The following is a 23,990-nucleotide window of genomic DNA, read 5'->3' on the forward strand; positions in this document are numbered from 1 at the left end:
ATATATATATATATATATATATATATATATATATATATATATATCCACAGATTGCAAAGAAAAACAAAGACAAACGACAAACTGTAGCTGCCAGAGTTCCATCCATCAGCTGGTTATAGAATGACATCACATCTACTCACCCGACTCTGGCACATTACACATTCAGAACTCTGTTAAGATTCTGCTGCAGCATTTTTAACATAACAACTTTTGTAAATACATTTTTAATACAAGCATTTGTAAAAATCAATGTGACAGTCAAATGACACAAGACCACGAACAAAACTTCAGCCAGCCATGTGGGCATATGCCTCACCTCTCCCGGTACAGCTGGCAATACTCCCCAGTGTCACACCTGGAACTATAGGAGGGACCTTCCTGCAAAGTTATGTGAATGCTACACCAAGACAGCAATCCTGCTACAGAAAAAAAAAGTTTGAAATGTCTCCCTATACCTGCAATATGTAGCCAGGTTGAAGCTCTGGCATTCTGAGTAATGCTGCACAGAGCCTATTTTTTGCCTGAAGTATACAGTCAGACACTGAGTGCTTCTTAAATGACCACAGAAGTGCTACTCTGGATGAGAAGTCTGACCGTCTAAATTCCTCAAGAGTAGGATAAGCCTACTTTCTGATGTTAAAGTAAAGGAAAGACACAATGAAATGTCTGAGAACCATGTTGATTTTTTAACCAACTGTTTGAATCAGCATAAAGCAAAGATAATTCATTTGCTAATAAGAGTGTGTCTTCCCTCAGAAACTAGATGATCTGAAGAACTACTCTAATAAAAAGTAATACAGTCTATATGGAGTGTCTGACGGTATTGAAAACATTTCCTCCTCAAAAGGCTATTAAACATAATTATTTCAATTTTCAGACTGGATGGAGTTGAAAAAAAACATATAGTTGACTGCAGAGCTTACTTTTTCTGTCAAAATATTGAACTGTAAGGATCACCAGATGATCGTAAAGAGGCTCTTTGAATCAAGAAATGCAAAGGACAAGCTGTCTGTAATATTTGCAGAATAGGAATTCTCAGACAATCTGCATAACCAACAGTTAAAACCAAACACCACTCAAGTAAATGATCACTTCATTGTTTACGCAAAACATGTTACCATGCACAATGTTCCCTTTCAGTTTTCTGACATAAAGAATGCATTATTACTACTTTCACTCTTTTCAGAACAAACTGACTTCACAATTAAATATAAAGATTTGATAAGCACTGTGGAAAATACATTAATAAATTTGTTCTTTGTGAATAGAATGCACAAATTAACTTCAGATACGCACTTTGGGACTTTCCTGCCACAAAACTTGCAGGGAAAGCTAGTTTGCTTCCACTTTCTTGTAATTTGTATTGCTTCATTGCCTACTTTTATTTTGTATATTGTAGTGTATTTTCTTTACACTGTTCTACTTGTATTCTTTCAATTCGATGTTGAAACTAGGAAATAGACCACAGCTGTGCCTCTTGTGAGTCACTCAACTGCCTCTCTAGTTGCTTATCCCTTATATTAATTTGACCAGATATTTCCTTCCCTCTCCATTTTCACTGGTTATTGTCATTAAGCACAATATTATCATTTTGTGAAATCACTCCCCTTCAGACATGTAAAATTATTAGCCATCCCATTGTGTACCATAGAGTCAAAATACAAAGTGCCCACCTCCATTCAATGTTACTCTTTTAAAATGAGTGCCTCTCCCCTTAGATTGCAAAAGCTGGAGTTAGCGCCCTATTTCATATCCAACTGCTTAGTGCACACTGCAACTCTTAAAATATTAACCCATTTTTTGGCATCTTCCCTTTAAAATCTGCAACATCTAGTTCAAGCAACCAATTATTGGAAAGCCCACATTCTGCCTCTCAGCAGTCATTTCAGAATTAGTGCTTCTGTTTTGCTCCTTATGAGAAAAGAAGAACAAAGACATTACTTCCTGGAGACTGCTGATCATCAGAAAGCCTAATAACTGCTTCATAGGTATGAGCTTGGAATTTGTGTTTATATTTTGCTCCTGGTGAGAGAAGAAGCAGAGGACACTAATTCCTGACTATATTTAACTGAGCAGTGAGTGTCTGTGTGGGACTGATTGGTCTGGTTGCTATTCAAGACATCTACCAGGAAAAGGATAAAACAATCCTACAAATCTCTACATCATCTGGGTCAAGACTCTTGCTCACCAAAAAGTCAGTAACCTGCATCTCATCTTGGGATTGGTGCTACTGTTTTGCTTCTGGTGAGAGAAGAAGCAAAAGAGCATTGATTTAGCAGTATGAAGCTGTGGTGAGACCAGCACTAGTAATAGCCAGGTATTAGTCAATCAGGTGAATCCCCTCTCTTCATTAATCTTGACAAATCTAATTCTTTCTTTAAAGATAGTGACACATGATTACCTGCTATCTAACCTAACTTCAGAATATCTCCCTAAATACCTCCAACATAAATCAACAGGCTCTACTTTAGTTGTTTCCCCTCAAGTGTTTGGCAATGCCTTGCATAGATGCAGACACTTTGAGTTGACATTTTTCCTGTAAAAGCACCTTTGTAATTTCACCAATACCTAGTTGCACATAGGGCAACTACTTTGTGGTGACAAGCATTGTCCTAGAGTTGCAAACCAGATAGTCCTGACATTACTTTGTATTCTCAATGTAACCATCTAAACAATAAAAAGGGCCTCTTGCCATTGATAGGAATTTTCCCACTATTTTTATTACCAGATTGGTGGATAAGGGCATCCTGAAGCAACGTAGAAACTTCCATGTCTACTGAAAATCAACTAATCCTCAAACAAACTGATAAGGTATGTGAGAGATGTACTTACATAATGTCATTGGAGGCAAAGCTCTTGCATAACAGCACTCATAATGCCAAGCACGCTGACAGCAGCATACACAAAGCACCAGACCCACATATGCTTAAGCACTTAAATGTAACTTTCCTAAAACCCAAAGTCCTTCTAGACAACGTACACATAACAAATACCCTCAGCTGCCCCAAATGTACTCTTTAAAAACAACATCCACATCCATACCACATCTGATGCAGCCTCTGCTTCTAAGTCCATAAGGCAAGCCATCACACAATCTAACATTCTGGTCATTGCAGACTCCATTGTTAGACATACTGATGTCTCTCTCACCAGGCTGAGTAAGGAGAAAGTCATGGTCATTTATTTAATATGGACCAGGATCTGCCACATTATACATGCACTGAGGTCACTGGACCACAAGTACTAGTATGTCTCAGTTATAGCCAATGTGGGTGTAAATGATCAGAGACAAACCTCCCTACACTACAAGAGGAGAGACATCATGGAGCTCTTGGAATAGGTGTCCTAGGTTGGCATGAGTCTAGCACTGAGCAGTATTTTACCTTCTCCAAGGATGACGCAACAATATGAACAGAAGATGACTGACTTTAATAATTGACCTAATTTCTGGTAGCATTCTAAGGGGGTGCAATATTTGTCAGAACAGAATGAGATGGGCAACAGACCATGCTGCTTTGCCAGGGATGGTCTAAAACTATCCCTGCTAGGCTTAACAAATGTTAGCTAAAACATTCCCCTCACCACAGTGTCTTTATTGGCAATGCCAAACAAAGTACTTCCGAAATAGCAACTCAAAATCAAGAAAATCCAAAGGTGTTACCGCTTAATGCTAAGAGTCCAAACAAGAAACTCCACTCCCAACAAACTCTCCTCACTCTAGAGAATGCTGACATCTGTGCAGTCACTGAGACATGGTTTAAAGTTGTGGAGAGCACACCAGCAATGCAAATCTATAATGCCTTCCACACATTTAAACCAGCTACTACAAAGACAGATTTTTAGCTGGAGTGCTTGTTTGTTTTGCTTGCTGTACTCTGCCTGAATATTGCTAATCTCTGGCTGCATTTTATTTTTCCCACTCACCCACTCAACCATCATTGCATTATTAAACTTGGTGGCTTTTGAGTTGCCCGTCCCTACTATAAATCTGATTTTGCACACTCCTCCCAGTCCCATCTCATCAACTCATTCTACTAAGTACAGAGAGATCATTTGGAAAGACCCACCCCTTAGTTTCTTAACCTTGAATCATCTTCTGTTTCCTCCCTTCCCACGTAACTTAAAAAATAAAATAAAATAAAAAATGCACTTTATTCAGCTGCATTTACTGTATTTGAGTTTCTTCCTACTTTATTACTTTATTTTGCTTTTGCCGCTTTTTCTTAAAAGTGTTTAACTACATTTATTCTTTTGCATTTATTACTGCTTTTTTTGTAGCCTGTTTACACTATAAAGTACAGTTGTGTACACTTGCCATAAATGTAGATGTTCGAGTGTATTCACTGTTGCAGTCATTACATTTGGGTAATCCAGCTGGCAGGTTGCCCTCAGCCGGCCTGAATTCCAAAGTCTTGGGTCCAAGGCCAGCTGCTGTCACCCCTTCCCTGATGTCAGGTCATCAGAGGTATAAAAGATGCGGCCAACAGCATTTTCTTTAGTTTTTCTTGCCCCAGATGTCAGGTGACCCATTTATTACTGCTTTTTTTGTAGCCTGTTTACACTATAAAGTACAGTTGTGTACACTTGCCATAAATGTAGATGTTCGAGTGTATTCACTGTTGCAGTCATTACATTTGGGTAATCCAGCTGGCAGGTTGCCCTCAGCCGGCCTGAATTCCAAAGTCTTGGGTCCTGCGTCAGCTGCTGTCACCCCTTCCCTGATGTCAGGTCATCAGAGGTATAAAAGATGCGGCCAACAGCATTTTCTTTAGTTTTTCTTGCCCCAGATGTCAGGTGACCCCTAAAAGGGTAGCCAAAAAAAAAAAAAAAAAAAAATATATATATATATATATATATATATATATATATATATATAAATACATGCACCAATGTAAACTTTACCTTCATCTACAAGCAAATACACCACACAGGCTGTATAAATCAGAGAAGGAAAGAAAGGTTCCATCAGAAGAAAGGGGGATGGCGGGTGGGTAACCTGGACTGCAACAGTGAATACACTCAATCATCTACATTTATGGTAAGTGTACACAACTGTACTATGTTCTTCATGTTTCACTGTTACAGTCATTACATTTGGGTACATTCGCAAAGCTAAGGTTGGGAGGCTGGAGCTAAACAGCTTTAGGAGCGGCTATGAGGCCCTGCAGAACTGCAGTTGCAAAGCCTGCCCTGGATTTAGAGTAGAATGGCAGATGATAGTGCTTTGTAAAGGTGTGCACTAAACTCCAAGTAGCAGCTTCTAAAATATCCTTGGTAGGTACTCCCCTGAGAAAGGCTGATGAAGTGGCTGCAGCTCTGGTTGAGTGTGGCCTAATGCCCTTAGGTACTGGCTTGCCACGGTGCACATAGCAGAAACGAATGCAGTTGCCTATCCACTTTGAAATAGTCTGCTTTGAGATAGCCTTTCCTTGTGATCCTGCAGCATATGCCACTAGTAATTGCTCTGTCTTTCTGAAAACTCTGGTTCTGTCCAAGTAGAATCTAAGCTGTCTGTGCACGTCCAAAGAATGCAGAATTCTCTCCCCCTTGTTCTGTGGATTTGGGTAAAAGGTTGGCAGGTGAACAGTTTGGTTGAAAGCCACACTGGACACCACCTTAGGCATAAATGTTGGGTATGTCCTCAGAGAGACCCAGTCTGGATAAAAAAATGATAAAAGGTTCCACAGCCATGAGTGCCTGTAGCTCTGAAACTCGTCTTGCAGAAGTTATTGTTAGGAGCAGAGCTGTTTTCCAAGACAAAACTTTATATCAGCAGTAGCTGCTGGCTCAAAAGGAGGCAGGGTGAGTTTTTCCAAGACATAGTTGAGGTCCCATGCAGGCAATGGTGATCTCCTTGGAGGTCTTACATTTTTGGCTCCTCTGAGGTACTGCTTTAATAAGGGATGAGAAAAGATTGGTGGCTCTACATTGTAATGAGCCAAAATGGCAGAGGCATGAATTTTAACAGATGAAAAAGATAGTCCTTTGTCCAGCATCTCAGTTAAGTATTGCTAAATCTGAGGAATATTTGATACAGCTGTATCAGTTCCTTGTGCCTGGTTCCAAGCACAGAATCTCTTCCATTTGCCAGCATAGGATTTTCTAGTACTAGGCCTTCTGGCTTCCAAAATGTCATCCAGCACAGCTTTACTGAGAGGTGTGTTTTGTAAGACTACATTATTCGCCATGCTGTCAGGTTTAAAGTTCTGAGTTGGCTGTGTAGGATCTGACTGTTTTGATGGGACAGTAGCCGAGGTATTTGAGGTAAGGTGCAAGCTGGGCACTGAGACAAGCTCCTTAGTATTGGATACCAGTACTGGCGGTGCCAGTCTGGGGCAATTAGTATCATCCTTGGCTTCTCCTGTCTGACCTTTAGGAGTACCTTGGGGAGGAGAGGCAGAGGGGGAAATGCATATACTGATAGGTTTTTCCAGCTGAAAGATAGGGCGTCCACTTTCCATGCTTGTCTGTGATAATTCCTTGTGCAGAATCTTTTTAGTTGGTAGTTGTGAGGGGAGGCAAACAGATCTATGTCCGGGCATCCCCATTTTCTTGTTATCATGCTGAAGACTTGTGTGTCCAGGTGCCACTCGTGGGGATCCATGAGGTTTCTGCTTAGTTTGTCTGCCAGAGTAATTTTTCTTCCTGGCAGGAATTGTACCTGCAGATGTACTTGGTAAGTCAATGCTGTGTCCCACAAAGTCATGGCTATTCTGCAAATGGGGTAAGAATGTGTGCCCCCCTGCTTGTTTATATACCAGATGACCGTGGTGTTGTCTGTCTTTATCAGTAGTTGTCCTGGATGAAGTAGGTCCTTGAAGGCTGTCAGGGCATTTTGAACTGATAGCATCTCTTTTTGATTGACCTGTAACTGCGGCCCTGCAGGAGGCCTCTAAAGAATCAAACACACATTGCAAAGTATGCTTTCCAACATGTTCAGCTGCATGCAATAAATCCTGCATTTCCTTGTTTTCCACACATTCAGAGTTCAACAACATTTTCTGTTTAAGCAATGCCATGAAATGTTGCTGATATTTGAGCAAAGGAAACTGACAGTTTAAGGCCCTTATAGCCAAGGTAGCAGATGTGTAAACCTTTTTTCCCCATCGATCCAGTGCCCTAGAATCTCTGCCAGAAGGGGTAGGGTTTTTTGCAGCGGAAGCCTTAACTCCTTTGGGACCCTGAGAAATTGTTTCTGGGTCTGCAGCAGGGTATTTAAAAAGGAATTTATGAGAGTCAGGAACCCTGTAATATCTGTCAGGCTTAACACGAGCTGGAGGTAAGGAGTCAGGGGTAAGGCTAGACTCCGAAAACACATCATCTACAATGTCTAACACAGGTGGGATGGCTAGTGGCTTGTGTTGAGGTAGTAAAAGGAAATCCCTGAGCCTCTTTTTTAGATTCTGAAAAATCTTGGCTCTCCCAGTGGAAATGCTCCCTCATGGTATGTAAGGTTTCCCCAAAAGAATATTCCTCTGGAGGAGAAGCTGAAGGTATAGATTCTTCAGCATCAGAATCCTCATAGGGGGGAAGAGAATATTCCTGATCAGAAGAGGAATCAGAAGAAATGGAAACCTGATCTGAAGATTCATAGTCAGTATCTTGCATAGGCCTCTTAACAGCAGGGGGATGGGTACCCCTGATCAAGGTAATCAAGTCTTCGGCCATTTTGAGCATCTGCATCATGAGCATCTGCATAGAGGCCTGACAACGTGGCTCTTGTGTTTGTTTCTTTGCTTTGGAAGGTGCTTTAGTCTTTGCCTGTGAAGCTGAAGTCGGTTTGATGTAAAGATGTTTAGGTCTGAATACATCCTCAGAAGCCGGTGCCTGCTCAGCGGCTCCAGACCCATCTGAAGGGATAATATCTGAGGCTCCAATACCTTGAGTTTCCAGCGGCACGGCCGACTCCACGTGGGAGTCGGTAGCGGCCTGCAACTCTAAAGTAGCGGGCATCAGGGGTTGCAAAAGCGCCTCACTGAGAACTGGTGACTGGCTTAGAAGAAGCTTCGTCGTCGGTTTTGGGCCTCAGTTGTCTATCTCTTTCCTTTTCTTTGCATTTCTTGTGAACTCAGGTAGGCAGATGGCTATCCGACAACATTTCTGGATAATTAAATCGGTGTCCAAAATAGTTTAAAGCAAAATCATACCGACGCTTAATAGTGCATTGGTTAAATCTAGCACAAAACAGACAACCAGAAATATTGTGATCAGGCCCTAGGCAAGGAATACAGTAAGAATTAAAATCCTTATGAGGTATTTGCTTCCCACAAGAAATACAATTATTATTTTTTTCTGACATCGGTCTGGAGCAAGAAAAAAGTTTCCCCAATGGGGTACTTAGCTTTATTGAAGACTTTGGATCTGAAACTCGAACATGAAAATCTCAAGAGTCGGCCGACTGGCACTTGCGAACTGCTTCTGCTTCGAGCACCGCGTGGCAAGAAAAACTAAAGAAAAAGAAAATGGCGTTGGCCGCATCTTTTATACCCCTGACGTCAGGGAAGGGGTGACAGCAGCCGACGCAGGACCCAAGACTTTGGAATTCAGGCCGGCTGAGGGCAACCTGCCAGCAGGATTACCCAAATGTAATGACTGCAACAGTGAAACACGAAGAACATCTGTTATTCTAAGCTTTTTACTTTTGGTTTAAGCACTTGGGCTTTAGGCCAGCTGTTCTACATTTAGGTTTGTAGTGTACTCACTTGTGGCACGAAAGGTAGCTTACATCCTAAAAAGTTGAGAAGGCTTAGTGTGTGTCTATTATTCTAAAAGTGTCTTAGTTCTGGTTTATGAGCTTGGGATTTAGGCTAGTTATTTTACATTAAGAAGGTTTGTGGGCTACACACTTGTGGGAAAAGAGGGTAGCCTCTGCCCCTCTGAGCTGAAAGTTGCTGGTTGAAGGCTTATTGTGCCTGCTTATTTGAACTGTTTCTTTTTTCTGAAATTGTTGCACTTTGTTTGCTGTAACCTAAACTAGTTTCAGACCTGCTAGTTCTGTTTGTATAACATGAGCACTAAGCCAGGCCATCTTTTGTTGGGCAGTGTTCCCCTGCACCCTAGTGGAAGGAGTGTGCAGTTAGAACTCATCTGATTGAAGGCTGCTAGAACAGGGCTCTGTTTTGAACTTTTTTATTGGTTAATTTGTTTAAATCAGTTTGCTCTCACATTTGCTACATAAACACCACATTTGCATAGGTTTGTGTTTGTTTTAGCAAAGCTCCAAAGAGTTTGACAGCCAGCTGTTGCTCTGCTATATTTATCTGATCAAGCCAAGCTATCTGCTGATCTCTGCAAAACTCAAGTACAATTTTTCACTGTATATTGCACTTCTGAACTGCATTTTTACCAAATCACTGCTTATTTGAACTGCTTTTTTTCTGAGATTGTTGCACTTTGTTTGCTGTAGCATAGACTAGATTCAGACCTGCTAAATCTAGTTCTGTTTGTATAACTTGAGCACTAAACCAAGCCATCTTTTGTTGGAGAGGGTTCACCTGCACCCTAGTGGCAGGAGCTTGCAGTTAGAACTCATCTGATTGAAGGTTGCTGAACACGACTCAGTTTTGAGCTTTTTTATCGGTTAATTTGTTTAAATAAGTTTGCTCTTGACTGCTACCTAAGCACCACGTTTGCACTTGTTGTGGGCACCATTGATAGTTATAGACACAAACACTTCTGCCTGCAAATTTTCCCTTAGTACTCTGCTAGTGCTCCATCGGTGAGGTCTCATGGTAGTCCCTCCCTGACAGGTGATACATTCAGCGAATCTCCTGAGGTACCAACACAGATCCTACCCCCTAGCCCTTCGTATTTTCTGCCCACTTCTTTTATCCTCTACTCTACCTGTCCCTTCCTGTTCTCTCCCTGTTTAATGACCACATCAACTTACAAGCATTATGGATGGACAATTTCACACAGTTTCTCCAGCCAGCCTGGTCGACATGGGCATCCTGAGGCAATGTAGCAACTGCCTCATTTACACTGTTAACCCACTTCTTCTAGTCCACACAAATTCATTATGTGAGAGATACATCTATATCAACAATCTAGAATCCAGGCTCTCACACTCACCAGTCAGTTCATCTGATACTAAGCAGGTTGTCAGCATGCACACTTCAACTCTGCACCTACCAAACCAGCAACACATAAACCAACATATGCAGAGGTCCTTACCAGCAGCTTACCTAAACTGAGATCTCCCAAACACAAGCACAATCCACATAATACATCCTCTGCAGAACATAGTACACATAATATATCACACACTAGTGTCTCACCAGTCAAGCCCCTACGGCATAACACAAAAACAAACATCTTAGGCATGGGCGACTCCATTATGAGACACACAGATGTCCCTCTCACAGGCTGGCTAAGGAAAAAGTCACGGTCAGCTGTATGTCATATGCCAGGATCTGCCACAACACACACACACACACACACACACACACACACACACACACACACACACACACACACACACACACAGACACAAAGACACAAAGACACACAGACACAGACACAGACACACACTCAAGTCTCTCAACAACAGGTGTGAAAGACTTGAGATGTACCTCACTGGATTATATGAAGAGAGACACAAATGAGCTCCCTGATTGTGTGTCTCAGGCAGGTATGTCCCTAGCCTTAAGCAGCATTTTACCTTTGACTAGAATGATTCCTCAATACAAACAAAAAATTACTTGACTTCAACAACTGGCATAGTTTCTGGGGTCATTCAAAGGGGATCCAGTGTTCGTCAGCCTGGGATGACATGGTTGACACACCTCACTGCTTTGCCAGATGTGGTCTTCATCTGTCACCGCTGGGATTTCAGTTACTGGCTAAAGCTCTTGCCACCCCACACAGTGCTTTTTTTAGGCAATTTCACAAGAACAAAATTCCCGATATAAAAATGCCCTCTAAAAACAACTTCAAGGTTATGCAGCTAAATACAAGGAGTCTAAATCAGAAACTGGAAGATGATGACATTTTTGCAGTCACTGAAACCTGGTTTAAGGCTGCGGAGAGAACCCCAGCTATACCGGGTTACATTTCCTTCCATATGTTCAGATCACAAACTGAAGGCATGACAACTAAGGAGGTGGTGGTATCAATATTTATTAAAGATAAATACACCTCCAGATTGGTTAAACAGCAAGAGTCCCTTGAATTACTTCAGGTGAAATTGACTGTAGGTAAGACCCCTCTTCAGACATTTACTCAGCCTACTTGGATCTACTAGAGTCAATCAGGATACAACCAAACACCCTGGTTTTGGGTTACTTTAATTACCCATACATTGACGGATAAACTATGTGTGTTCTAAATAACTCGTCCAAATGTTCTTGGACTTTGTTAACTCCAGTACCCTGGACCAGCTGGTTCATACATCCACAAGGGGGTTAAACATCCTGGATCTGGTGCATACCAACATGGGGGACCTCTGCACAACCCCCAGTGTGTGGTCATCCCTGGTAAGATCTGACCACAAATCAGTCTCACTAGAAGTAACTAAAACACAAGACCTCCACCCTTAGCAACAGCTAGACTAAATAACTTCTTCAAGGCCAATTACAACCTCTTACATGACAGCATAAATAGCTTCATAGCCCCTCCCCCCACTGATGGAACAGACAGCTATGTTGAGTTATACACCAATGCTTTATTCGAGCACCTGTACAGTTACACTGACACTGCCGTACATGATAGAACCAAAGCAAGATCTTCAAGGAAAAATAAACCTGCCTGGTAGACAACCGCCATTAATAGACTACACAATAGGAGAAAGAAATTGCTGTCTAAGAGTAGGAAGGACTGGTCCCAAAACTGGAAACACTCCCTTCTCAACTTAAACAAGCAAACAATACCCCTAGTGAAGTCCTCCAAAGCTAACTATGAATCCAAATTAGCTTCTCTAACTAAGGATAACCACAAGGCATTCTTTAGTTATATCCATAGGTTCATAGGTAGGTACTAGGCTATCAGCCCAAGGGCCTACGTAAACCTAGGCAACAAGGTTCCCTGGCTTACGCCACCCAAGAAAGTTATTTTCCTGTGCCACTGTCGAGCAGCGACAAAGAAGTGATCCCCGGGGTGTATTCCCTATTTCCCATCCACTCATCAAGATTTTTCTTGAAGAGTGCTAATGAAGAACTTTGTTTGACATAGATGGGTAGCCTGTTCCAGAGTATGGGAAGTCTCTGGGACAGGAATCTATCCCTCTAGCATGTCCTGTTTATTGTGGTGACAAGGTTTAGGTCCCTAGAGCGTGCAGCTTGGAGGGATTGGGATTTCTTTAGGTGTAGCATGTCCAACAGCTCTGGGTTTGACATAGCTTTATATGTTAGGCAGAGATCACCTCGGAGTAGGCGATATGCTACGGAGTAAAGCTGGAGTTTTTTGAGACGGTCAGTGTAGGGCATTTGTTTGAGGCCAGTAATCCTCTTTGTGAGATACTTCTGTGGCCTTTCCAGCTGCTGCAGATGTCTTGTGAGGTACATTGCAAAAGGGGCGTTGTACTCTATAATGGGTCTAAGGAGTGTCGAGTAGAGAGGAACAATAACCACTTTTTTCCTGGATGAGAACCCTTTTATGATGAGATGTACCATGTAGAAGGACTTCCTTACTACTATGGTGATGTGACTATCAAGGGAGAGACTACTGTCCACCTGGGTCCCAAGGTCTCTTATCACATATTCGGTGTTTAGTAGATTGCTGCCCATGTGGTAGTTCATGGGTACAGAGTTTTTACCAAAGGGGATGACACTGCACTTTTTGGCATTGAGCTTGAGGCCATGGCTCTGACACCAGGCATCTGTCTCAGCGAGGACCTTCTGTAGGATGTCCACATCATTTGGGGACTTGACTATGGCTCCTAGTTTGCAGTCATCTGCGAACTTTGTTAGCCAGAGGCCTTCTGTGTTAGCCTGTACTTCAGACAAGTTGGTACCAAACAGGAGAGGTCCCAGGACGGAACCCTGTGGTACTCCACTTGTCACTGCTTTGAGGTCAGATTTGGAGTCAGCAACTTTTACAGTGTGGGTTCTGACAGTGAGGCAGTTGGCAACCCATCTTGTGATGTAGGGATTTATACCTAGTTTAGTGAGTTTAGCTATAATTCCAGAATGGGGGATGGTGTCGAAAGCCTTGGAGAGGTCAAGATAGGCTGTGTGAACAACCTTACCCTCATCTACAGCTTTGGTGACTGCCTCAAGGAAATCGATCAGGTTCAGGAGGCATAATCTGCCTTTCACAAACCCGAACTGGGTGGGATCCAGAGTTTGGAGATTACCGATGTCTTTGTTTATGAGTTCCATGATGATACGTTCCATGGCCATAACCTCAAAGGTAAGGCCCACATTTGCATTGAACTCATAATTAATGGTACTACATATTCAGAACCTGGGGCCATAGAAAACCTGCTGGCTGACAGGTTAATTGAAAACTTCACTCCCCTGTCCCCTCCACATATACCCCAAAGCATCCCTAATACCTGTCCCCCACAGAGTATCTCTGATGACCAGGTCTTAAACTCCCTCCCTAAGGCCAAAAACACAGCCTCTATGGGACCAGACAACATCCTCAGCTGTGTTCCACATGGGTTAAAATAAGAATTAGCATCATCATTGGGCACACTTTTCAGTCACAGCCTTAGCACCAGCTTCATCCCAGCAGAATGGAAAACAGCTACCATCATCTCTTTGCACAAAGTGTGTGCATCCACAGACACAAGGAACTATAGACCCATTAGCCTGACCAGCCTTATCTGCAAGGCCATGGAACAAATTATCATGAACCTTATTAACAAAGATATAAAAAAATCTCCAAATGCTTGACCCCACCCAGTTTGGCTTTGCCAAAGGAAGCTCATGCCTGTTAATCTTGGTGGACTTTGAGATAATCAAAGTCCTACATGACGGCAAATTTGTGCATACAGCCTGCCTAGACTTAGCGGAGGCCTTTGACACAATCCCCCACTCAGGCATCTTTGATAAACTAACCCTGCTGACTATCAACCCATATACTGTCAGGTGGGTTGCAAATTGGCTTACTGATAGAACTCATATGAACAAAATAAGGGACTCCACCTCCTCCATCAGACCTGTAACCAGTAGTGTTCCACAGGGATCAGTTCTGCGACCACTACTGTTTAGAATCTACTTCTCCGAACTATAGGCTAAAACTAAAGGACTGTGTCTGACAAAGTTTGCTGATGACTTCATACTGGGAGCAATCATTGAAACCCTTAGCAATGTCAACATCCTGCAAGAAGGTCCTATGCAGACTGATGATTGGTGCCAAAGTTACGGTCTTAAACTTAATGCAAAAAATACATTATCATCCCCTTTGGTAAGGGTGATGTTCCTGCAAACTACCACATCAACAGCAATACTCTAAGCACACAGTCAGCTGTGAGAGAGATGGGGACACAGGTCGACAGCAACCTTAACTTCAAATCACTGTGTCTCCACAGAGGAAAGATGGGCATTTTACATTGCTCATCTCATAAGTAAGGGCATTGCCTTGAGAAAAAAAGAGGTTACAACCTCCCTGTACTCTTCCCTCATCAGGCCAATAATAGTGAACAATGCTCCCTTTGGTATGTTCCTTTCCAAACACTTGCAGCAATTGGAGAGAACACAAAGATTCCTTACAAAGAAAATTCATGATCTTCAAGATCTGTCTTATGCAGACAGACTGAAATCATTGTCACTTTACTCTGTGTCATACAGACTGCTTAAAGGTGACCTGTGCCTTGCATATAGAACAATCTCTGACCTAGCATTAATGGAAATGCTGCACATTCACAAGTCAAATTGCACAAGGGTCACTCGCTCAAAGGGCCTTAACATATAAGGCCATGTCAAACCCTGAACTGTTGGACATGCTCCACTTAAAGAAATCCCAATCCCTCAGAGCCACACGTTCCAGGCATCTAAACCTTGTCATCACAATGAAAAAAACATGCTGGAGAGATAGATTCCTGACCTAGAGATTCCCCATATTCTGGAATAGACTGCCCATACATCTCAAGCAGAGCACCTCCTTGGCCCTCTTCAAAAAGAACCTTGACGATTGGATGGGAGAGAGGAAATTCACCCCGGGGATCATGTCAGTCGCCCTGCTAGACAGGGGTCCAGGGAAGTAAATATTGTAGGAAGAAATATCCATGGAATTGTTATGGCTAGGCTTGTATAGGCCCCTAGGGTTGATAGCCTAGTACCAACCTATGAACCTATGATATGTAACATTAACAGAACTTTGGTACAAGCTTCCTATTCACATTAAACAAAGCCCCTCATTGGCCCTATTTAAGCATAATTTGGACGAATGGAGGGTAACCAGAAATTTACCCCTGGGTTCCACCTGTGTCCCTCTTGGACAGGGGCAATAGGTGCTGATTTTAGTGTCTGCTTGAAACAGACACCCTTGGAAACATGTGTTGAACTTGGCTTGGCTTGTAAGGTTCCTGGGGCTGTTAGACTAGTAACCTCCTATGATCCTATGTTAAAGGTAGAAGTGTACTGATTTACATAAAAAATAAATACACCTCAAGGCAGATCCAACAGGATGATGTGCTTCAGCTTCTCCATTTTCAAATCACCATAAGAAAAATCTCACACCGTTTCCTTGTAAGTTATAGGTCTCTCTCTATGACCCAGGAAAGCAACATGTTTTTAAGCTTGTTGGAAACACTTACCATCCAACCCACTACCACATTCATGGGTGACCTTAATTACCCGATATTAACCAGGAATCATGTAGGACACCAAATGTTCATGCACACATATTCCTGATTTTTGTAAACAAACTCCCTGGACCAGACTTTTAACATGCCAACTAGCGCATCAAACATACAGAATCTGGTCCTCACTACTATGGGAGAGTGCTGCACACCTCCTAGTGTAATGTCTTCTCTGGTAAGGTCAGATCTCAAAACCTGGAACACCAACTAACACTGGAATGTTCAGGAACTACTCTAAAGCTAACTTCCTACAATTAAGTGATAATGTAGAAAAATGTCAAGCTCTCATAAACCTTGAGAAGACTTCTACCTCTGCAGAACTTTTCACAGAAACTCTGTAAAAGCATGTTAATAGCTGCATAGAGGCAGATGTACCTACCAGGAATGAGTACAGAACTAACTAAAAAAAGCCGCCACCATTGTGGAATCCCAACATCAACAGTCTGTATAATATAAGAAAGAAAATCTTGGCAAAAATTAGAAGCTGTAGCACCCGGCTTGATAAAAGCCCTGTCAAACTAAACTAATGACTCAGAGGACAAGTAAGGTCTACCAAAGCCAAATGTGTGGTAAAGTTGGCCTCCCACGTCAGGGACAGCAACAAGGCATTCTTTAGCTATGTCAGTAACCTCAAACGCATTCTACAATTGTGTGCAGAACTCATTGTTAATGCAGCCACATATACTGAGCCAGAAGATACAGCAAACCTACTGGCAGAGACATTCAGCTCTAACTTTACCCCTCTCTCCCCCCTGAAAGTCCCCTCTGGAAATACCATCAAAAATAATGTCCCCTATTATCATTAAAGAACAGGACCTCAACACTCTCTCTAAGGCCATCAATGGACCCGACAACATCTCAAGATGTCTTCTAAATACCGTGAAATGTGAATTAATAGGTCCTCTGGAATTGCTATTCAACTGTAGCCTCCAAACAGGCTTCATGCCTCATGAATGGAAAACAGCAACAATCATCCCTCTGTACAAAAGTGGACCGTCTACAGAACCTGGAAACTACAGACCCGGAAATTTTACTAGTCTCGTATGAAAAGTAATGGAATAAATTATCATGGAAATGTCCTATATAGACCATTCTAAAGCCCTATTCATGTTTTCTGTCTCCTACGGGCTGCTGAGAGGATATTTATGCCTGGCATACATGGCATTTTCAGACCCCACCTTGGTGGACCTCCTACGTATCTGCAAAACAAACTGCACTAAAATGACCCATTCTAAAGACTTAAACCTTGCTTGTAATATAAATAGGATCTGCTGGACAGACACGTATGCACCACAGAGACTACCACTTCTATGAAACAGGCTCCCCATCCATGAGAAGCAGAGTTCCTCCTTAATCCAATTCAAGTGCAACTTAGACACTTGATAGGGAAAAGTAAATTCATCCCTAGTTTGGCACCTATGTCTCTAATGGATACAGGCAGCCTGTAAATGTTTCATCTTCCAGGCCCCTGCTTACACTTATCAAGGGTGCAGAACTTGTCAGAAATTTGGGATGCATGGCTAGGCTTAAAAAGGTCTTTGTGGTCATTAGCCTAGTATACACCTATGAACATGACCAAACAAGCAAGGGCTTTGAAACTACCTGAAATTAGTTTAACTAATCCTGTCACTCCACTACATGCTGTTAGTTGAAAACAACAGATTCATGTAATTGGACAAGCTGCTGTAATTAACTGCTATAATGGCAAAACCAGGAAAATTACGTGCTAGATATTGGTTCCTCACCAGTTGTTATAGGAAACAGAAAGATGCTGCCGTTGTACGTGATCAGTAAAGAGCAAATTCTAAGAAATAGTACAGGTGCAAGTTGTATGTAAACAGTACAAAGGAATAAAAAAGTGACGTGACATGTAAATAAATTCACTATGCACAGTAGTTAATAATAAAGCGATCCAATACTGGTTACTGTGATGAAGTACTTTTCTAGAAAAAAGAAATATCAGCCAGAAGAAAGGAAAAACTTCAACACATGAAGTAACTTACACAATCCTCCAAGAGTCCTAAATCCTTCCCGGATATTCTGTGTAAACATGGGAATAATGGGCTAAGGGAAAGAATAATACAATAACATTATTTCTAGTTTGAGTACATCAGTAATAATATGCTTCGTAATAACACTGTATGAGTAGAATTACCAGAGTTTTAATTTCTGGCCATAAAGAAATGCTTGCACATTTTAACTGTGCTGAACAAACTTGTTCCAGCTTCATAATACAATACTAAAAAATATCTGCTTTCATGCACCTAATTAACACAAAAACAACATATTACATTTAGGGAAGTAGAATGTTAGAGCAATGCATTCAAATAATGTAGAGAATTCCAGGAAAAAACACACAGCAACAGTTTATTTGCATGTTTGTGGTACATTCTGTTAAACATGTAAGGTATAATAATCTGTAGTTTCTGCCTAGGAATGAAGCGTGTGGGGTCTACATACTAAACATACTGAGAGGTATAGGACAGTTCATAGAAGACTGCAGTACCTACTTTCTCCAAAAAATGGTATTCGTTAGTGTGAACAACCAGAAAATGTCTTCAGTAGAACAGAGATCAAAAGTATGGACTGAAATATTCAAACGTGTTGGGCATTTAGCCACTGCATACAAAATATAGCCTGGAGGACATCTTGGCCAAAGTACTGACAGATGCCCAATTCATAAACAAACCTTTGTGGTTATCAGTAAGTGGTCAATGTGCCACCACATACAGTACACCGAGCTGCAGCTGACTGTGTCAACCGTTCCAACAGTGCACTAAGTACTATTGTGCAGGGCAATGGCAGTTTAACACTAAAGCATAATGCAATGCACAGTAGCCTGCGCAACTTATGAAAGGAAGAGCAGCGGTAGTAATTTGTCTACAGCCGAGTAGCAGTGGTAGAAACAAAGCAGGCAAAGAGAATGTTGATGTACTTCAAGAGCATATCACCTCAAAGTATACAGTTACAAATATAAAATTAATTAATGTACAGTGGGGGTGAAAGTATAGCAAAACTTACTAGTCTAATTGGTAAAATCAGTTTGCATATGCAGGCAGTAGTATCAGCAACAGTGATCCAAACATAATTAATAAATTAAAGTATTCTTGAAAAGGTTCAAAAGAACTATACAGTCCTGACTGTGATGTAGCTATGAATAATTGACATATGCATAAAATTGAGTAAACATATGTACATGGCTAGAATCTAGAAACCTAAAAATTCCATTCAGCAACTTTCAGTGTACATCTCATTTATGACAATGCTTCAATTCACTTGTGATGCACAGTAACACCTGGAGCATCATTCCATTGTTTTAAACCATTCTACAAGGCACTCCAGTCCGCTTACAAGGTAATTAGAAGTTATGTACTTACCATAACGTTCCATCTGAGTAGGTGTATTCATTTGTCTGCAACCTGTGGGTTATGGATCCGATATCGGATCCGAACTGGCATGGTTTTCCAGCTATGGATCCGAGCTCTCAGCTCCTCCCCTCACCCATAATGCCCTGCTCTCCCTACATGACCTCAGATCGAGTTTGCCATAAATCAAAATACCCTAGAAAGGGTAACACGTAATATGCAGGAAACTGACAAGGCCAGGGGGATAGGAGGGCGGGATGGTTGCAGACAAATGAATACACCTACTCAGATGGAACGTTATGGTAAGTACATAACTTCTAAATCTGAAGTAGGAGATTCATTTGTCTGCAACCTGTGGGACAGAGTCCCCAGCAACCTGAATCTTGGGCGGCCGTCATGGAAGGATATTCGAGCACCATGAGCCAAAGGATGCTCTACCTCTAGATGTAATATCAAACTTGTAGTGGGAAATAAAGGTATGAGATGAAGCCCAAGTGGCTGCTGAACAAATATCATCCAGAGGAATCCTAGCTTTAAAGGCCGCTGAGGTAGAAACTGACCGGGTTGAATGGGCATGTACTCCCTCCGGTGCGGGCCTCCCAGAAGCTTGATACGCCAATAAGATGCACTGCGAAATCCAGCGTGATAAGGAGACTTTGGAAATTGGTTTACCCAAATTGAATTTAGCAAAGGAAATAAACAACTGGTCGGATTGCCTATGACCAGCTGTCCTGTTCAGATAAAATCAAGTTGCCTGTGAACATCTAAGGAATGTAGCTTGTATTCACCTTTGTTTTGATATTTAGGAAAGAAAACAGGGAGGTTAATGGATTGATTAATATTTGCTTCTGAAGCTACCTTAGGAAGAAAGGACGGGTTGGTCCTGAGGTATACACGGTCCGGATGAAAGACCAAGTAAGGAGGCTTGATGGATAAGGCTTGAAGTTCCAAAACTCTCTTGGCCGAAGTAATGGCTACTAAAAAGGCCGTCTTGAAAGATAAAAATTTTAGATCTACCGTGGCCGCAGGTTCAAGGGGAGCGGTCAAGGCCTGAAGAACCAAAGAAAGGTCCCATGGAGGAACCACTTGCTTTACAGGGGGTCTAAGAAGAAAAGTACCTTTTAGGAATATTTTACACAATTTGGCAGACATCAGTGGACGGGAGTCATGACCAATATGATAGTGAGAAATTGCCGCAAGTTGTACTTTGACCGTGGAACTGCTGGCACCATCATTAAAAAGAGTGGTTAGGAAGTCAAGCACCAAAGGAAGGGGAACTGTGAAGGGGTCTAGACCTTGCTGCTCCGCCCAAATGGAGAACCGTTTCCACTTGCTGCGGTAAACTTTCCTGGTAGATGGTTTGTGAGCCGCTACCAGGATGGCCTTAACGGAAGACGAAATACTGGGAGTCCTGATTAGGAGTGGAACTGGAGCAGCCAAGCAGTTAGCTTCAGGTTGTCCAGATTCGGGGTTGATAGATTGGATGGGTGAGATATCAGATCCGGAATGGGATCTAGAATCCAAGGTGGATTCACTGAGTGAGACCTTAGGAAAGGGAACCAGATCTGTCGAGGCCAGAATGGGGCAATGAGAATCATTCTGCACCCCAACCGAGAGGCTTTCTGAAGAACTTGGAGCATCAGAGGCAAAGGAGGGTAAGTGTAAAGAAGACCGGGGGGCCAAGCATGCACCAGAGCGTCTCTTGGGGTATCTCCGGGAGGAGGGATTAGAGCGAAAAAACTGTCGCACTTGGTGTTTGAGGGAGACGCAAAAAGATCGCAACAAGGAGTTCCCCACCGTGCAAAGATGCATTTCGCTACTTGAGCATTGAGAGACCACTCGTAAGGGGAGAGAATGGTGCGACTGAGCTTGTCCGCAAGGATGTTGGACCGACCCGGAATATGCGTTGCGATGAGAAAGCGGTTGGTGGAGATTGCCCATTCCCACACTCTCATGGCTTCTCGACAAAGAGGGTAAGACCTGGTTCCCCCCCTGTTTGTTGATGTACCAGACGACAGACATGTTGTCCGACTGAATCGCAATAGTTCCCAAGGGAAGAAAGGCCTGTAGTGCTTGCAACGCTAAGAGCACTGCTCTCATCTCTAGAACATTGATATGCAGTAAGGTCTCTGAATCGTTCCACGTGCCTTGGCCCGTCCGCCTGCAAATGCCCCCACCCGAGGTGGGAGGCGTCCGTGGTCACCGTGGCGAGAGGGGGAGAAGCACAAAAGGGGCGGCCTCCGTGGAGATCCTGTGAGTGGAGCCACCACAAGAGGGACCGCTTGCAAGCCTTGCTGATCACAATGGGATGATGCATAGGAAGAGCGAGATAAGACCACTGAACTAGGAGTGTCCATTGAAGGACCCGCATATTGAACCTGGCGAGAGGTAGAAGAGCTATCGCTGCTGCCATGGACCCTAGAGCCCTCAGGACCAATTCCGCCGGAACTGAGCTGGAGTGGAGGATGGCCCACACCTGGAGCCATAGATTCTGAACTCTGTCCGCAGTGAGGAAGGCTCTTAACTGTCTCGTGTCTAACCTGGCACCTATAAAATCTATGAATTGCGTAGGGGCTAGGTTGGATTTTTCTGCATTTATTGTGATGTCCAGGTGGGGAGCTAAATGGAGAAAGGAGTCTCGCGCCAATAATAGTAGATGCCTTGTTGGGGCGGTAAGGAGCCAGTCGTCCAGGTATGGGAAGACCTGTACCCCCTGAAGCCTCAGGTGGGCCGCTACCACTGCTAATACTTTGGTGAACACCCTGGGGGCTGTAGTGAGACCAAAGGGAAGGACCCTGAATTGGTAGTGACTGGCTCCCAGCCGGAAGCAAAGAAACCTCCTGGAGCGTCTGTCCATTAGAATGTGGTAGTACGCATCCTTGAGGTCTATAGAGCACATCCAGTGATTTTCTCCCAGAAGGGGGAGAATAGACTGCAAGGTAACCATTCGGAACTTCTCCTTGGGAACTGCCAGGTTTAAGAGTGACAGGTCTAATATTGGTCTTAGGTCCCCCATCTTTTTTGGCACTAAAAAGAACCTGGAGTAGAACCCTGATCCGATCTGGTCTGGGGGGACGGGCTGGATGGCTCTTTTCTTCAGCAGATGGCCAATTTCTGCCAAAGTGGCCTCCCACTGAATGGGTGGAACGTCGGGGAGGGACTTTAATTTTGGGATGTGATGAAATGGAATGAGGTATCCTCTGGATATGATGCGGAGGACCCAGTGGTCTGATGTTATGAACTCCCATACCGCTAGGTGCTCCGAGAAACGCGCCCCGACTGCCTCCAGAGTGGAGCAGCCGGGCAACCCTTCAGGGCTGCTGCGCGGGCCGTTCAGAGAAGGGTTCTCTGGACCCGAAGTTCCTGGGAGCTCCTCTGCCCCTGGGGCGGCGTCCTCCCTGTCCTCCTCTGCCACGGAAGGACTGGTTGTCCGGAGCGGGTTGGGACTGCTGCGACTTCCGGAACCACATCTTCTTCTGGCCCTTTTGGTTCCTAGAATAGGACCTCTGGGTCACAGAGAAGCGGATTCCGACGGCAGACAGCGTCTTCCCGTCCTTCTCGCTCTGGGTCAAATTATCGCTAACAGTTTTGCCAAAAAGGGCAGAACCATCGAAGGGGGCATTCGCGAATGACGCCTTGAAGGGCTCTGTGAAATCGCAATGGTGGAGCCAGGCCTGTCGTCTGGTAACTAGGCCTACCCCTGCGGCTCTAGCGGCTCCCTCGGTAGCATGGGACAGTAACCGCATAGAGGAATTAGTCACGGACCTGAGAGTGGCCATACGGGTGGAGTGCAATAGTTTGTCCTCCTCCGACATGGACTCTGGGGGGGATGCAGCGTATTCCTTGATAAGATCGAGCTGCATCCTGATCACATGTGCCAAGTAGTTGAGCGCCCTCACTGAAAAGGTCGCTGAACTAAACATTCGCTTCCCCAAGCAGTCCCTCATCCGAGACTCCTTGCTCGGAGGATGGACTGACGGACTCTCCTGTGCGAGTTCCCTCTTGGTGGCTGCAGCCGTCAACATGGCATCTACCGGAGGCCCCTTGCTCCAGTGGGCACGGTCTGCCGGGGGACTAAGGATGCGGTCTGGCCTTCTGGGGATTGGCTCCACGGTGTCTGGTTCCTTCCACGCCCTGGTGGTAATTAGGTCCACCAGGGGGTCGGCAGGAGGGGACACCCAAGAGGTAGACGGGCCCGCTTCAAATGCCTCCAAGAACACAGACTCGTCTGAGGAAGACTTGGGGGCAGACCACCCCTTATGCGAGCATTTCCATGATGTCTCCAAAGGAGACATCCTCGGGGTGATCTTGGGGAGCCTTCCCCTTCCTCCAAATCCGTGTCTTCTGTGAGAGACTCGGGGGAGTCTATGTGCCTCCTTTTACACGTATGCTTGCGAGGTGCATCTTCAGGGGGGCTGTCCGAGGAACCCTCGCAAGCGGTGTCCTGTTCCAATGGAACAACTTGGGGCAATGGAGCGGGCTGTCCCAGTGGCCGGATGGTGGAAGCCTGACCCAGTGCAGATGGAGCGCGGGAAGGAGCCGAAGCAAGTGCCGGGGGTCCGGAAACCCTCAATAGGGCCCTCTCCACTACATCAAAAGCCGAGGGGGAGCCAACCTCGACCAAAAGATCCGATAATCGGCTCCCCCTTGGATCCGAAGAGTGGATCGGAGCCGGACCCGAGGCATTCGGATCCGAAGGGGCAGTGCGCTCCGACACAGACGGCGCCGAAGGAACACTAACCCCCCCCCCCGGATCCAAAGCTCGGATCCAGGCTCCGAGAGGTCGGATCCGAAGCACTCGAGGGCAGGGTCGGATCCGAAGTACCTAGTACTATCGGCGCCGACCCACCCCCGGCTCCAAAGCTGCTCGGCTTCAATTG

At 44.0% G+C, this 23,990-nt stretch overlaps 1 protein-coding gene across 2 annotated transcripts in view; it reads right to left on the reverse strand.

Annotated features, from left to right (window-relative positions):
• The window catches only part of TMEM68 (transmembrane protein 68), a 704,547-nt gene that overhangs the window by 137,426 nt on the left and 543,131 nt on the right, over positions 1–23,990 (reverse strand). For both annotated transcript variants that reach the window (XM_044065539.1, XM_044065541.1), the window contains exon 5: positions 17,749–17,809. In XM_044065539.1, the coding sequence (XP_043921474.1) occupies positions 17,749–17,809 (61 nt within the window). The remainder of the gene's footprint in view (positions 1–17,748; positions 17,810–23,990) is intronic.

This window comes from Protopterus annectens, chromosome 3.part0 (genome assembly GCF_019279795.1).
Source record: "Protopterus annectens isolate FY-2018-M chromosome 3.part0, PAN1.0, whole genome shotgun sequence".
Lineage (NCBI taxonomy): Eukaryota > Metazoa > Chordata > Ceratodontiformes > Protopteridae > Protopterus > Protopterus annectens.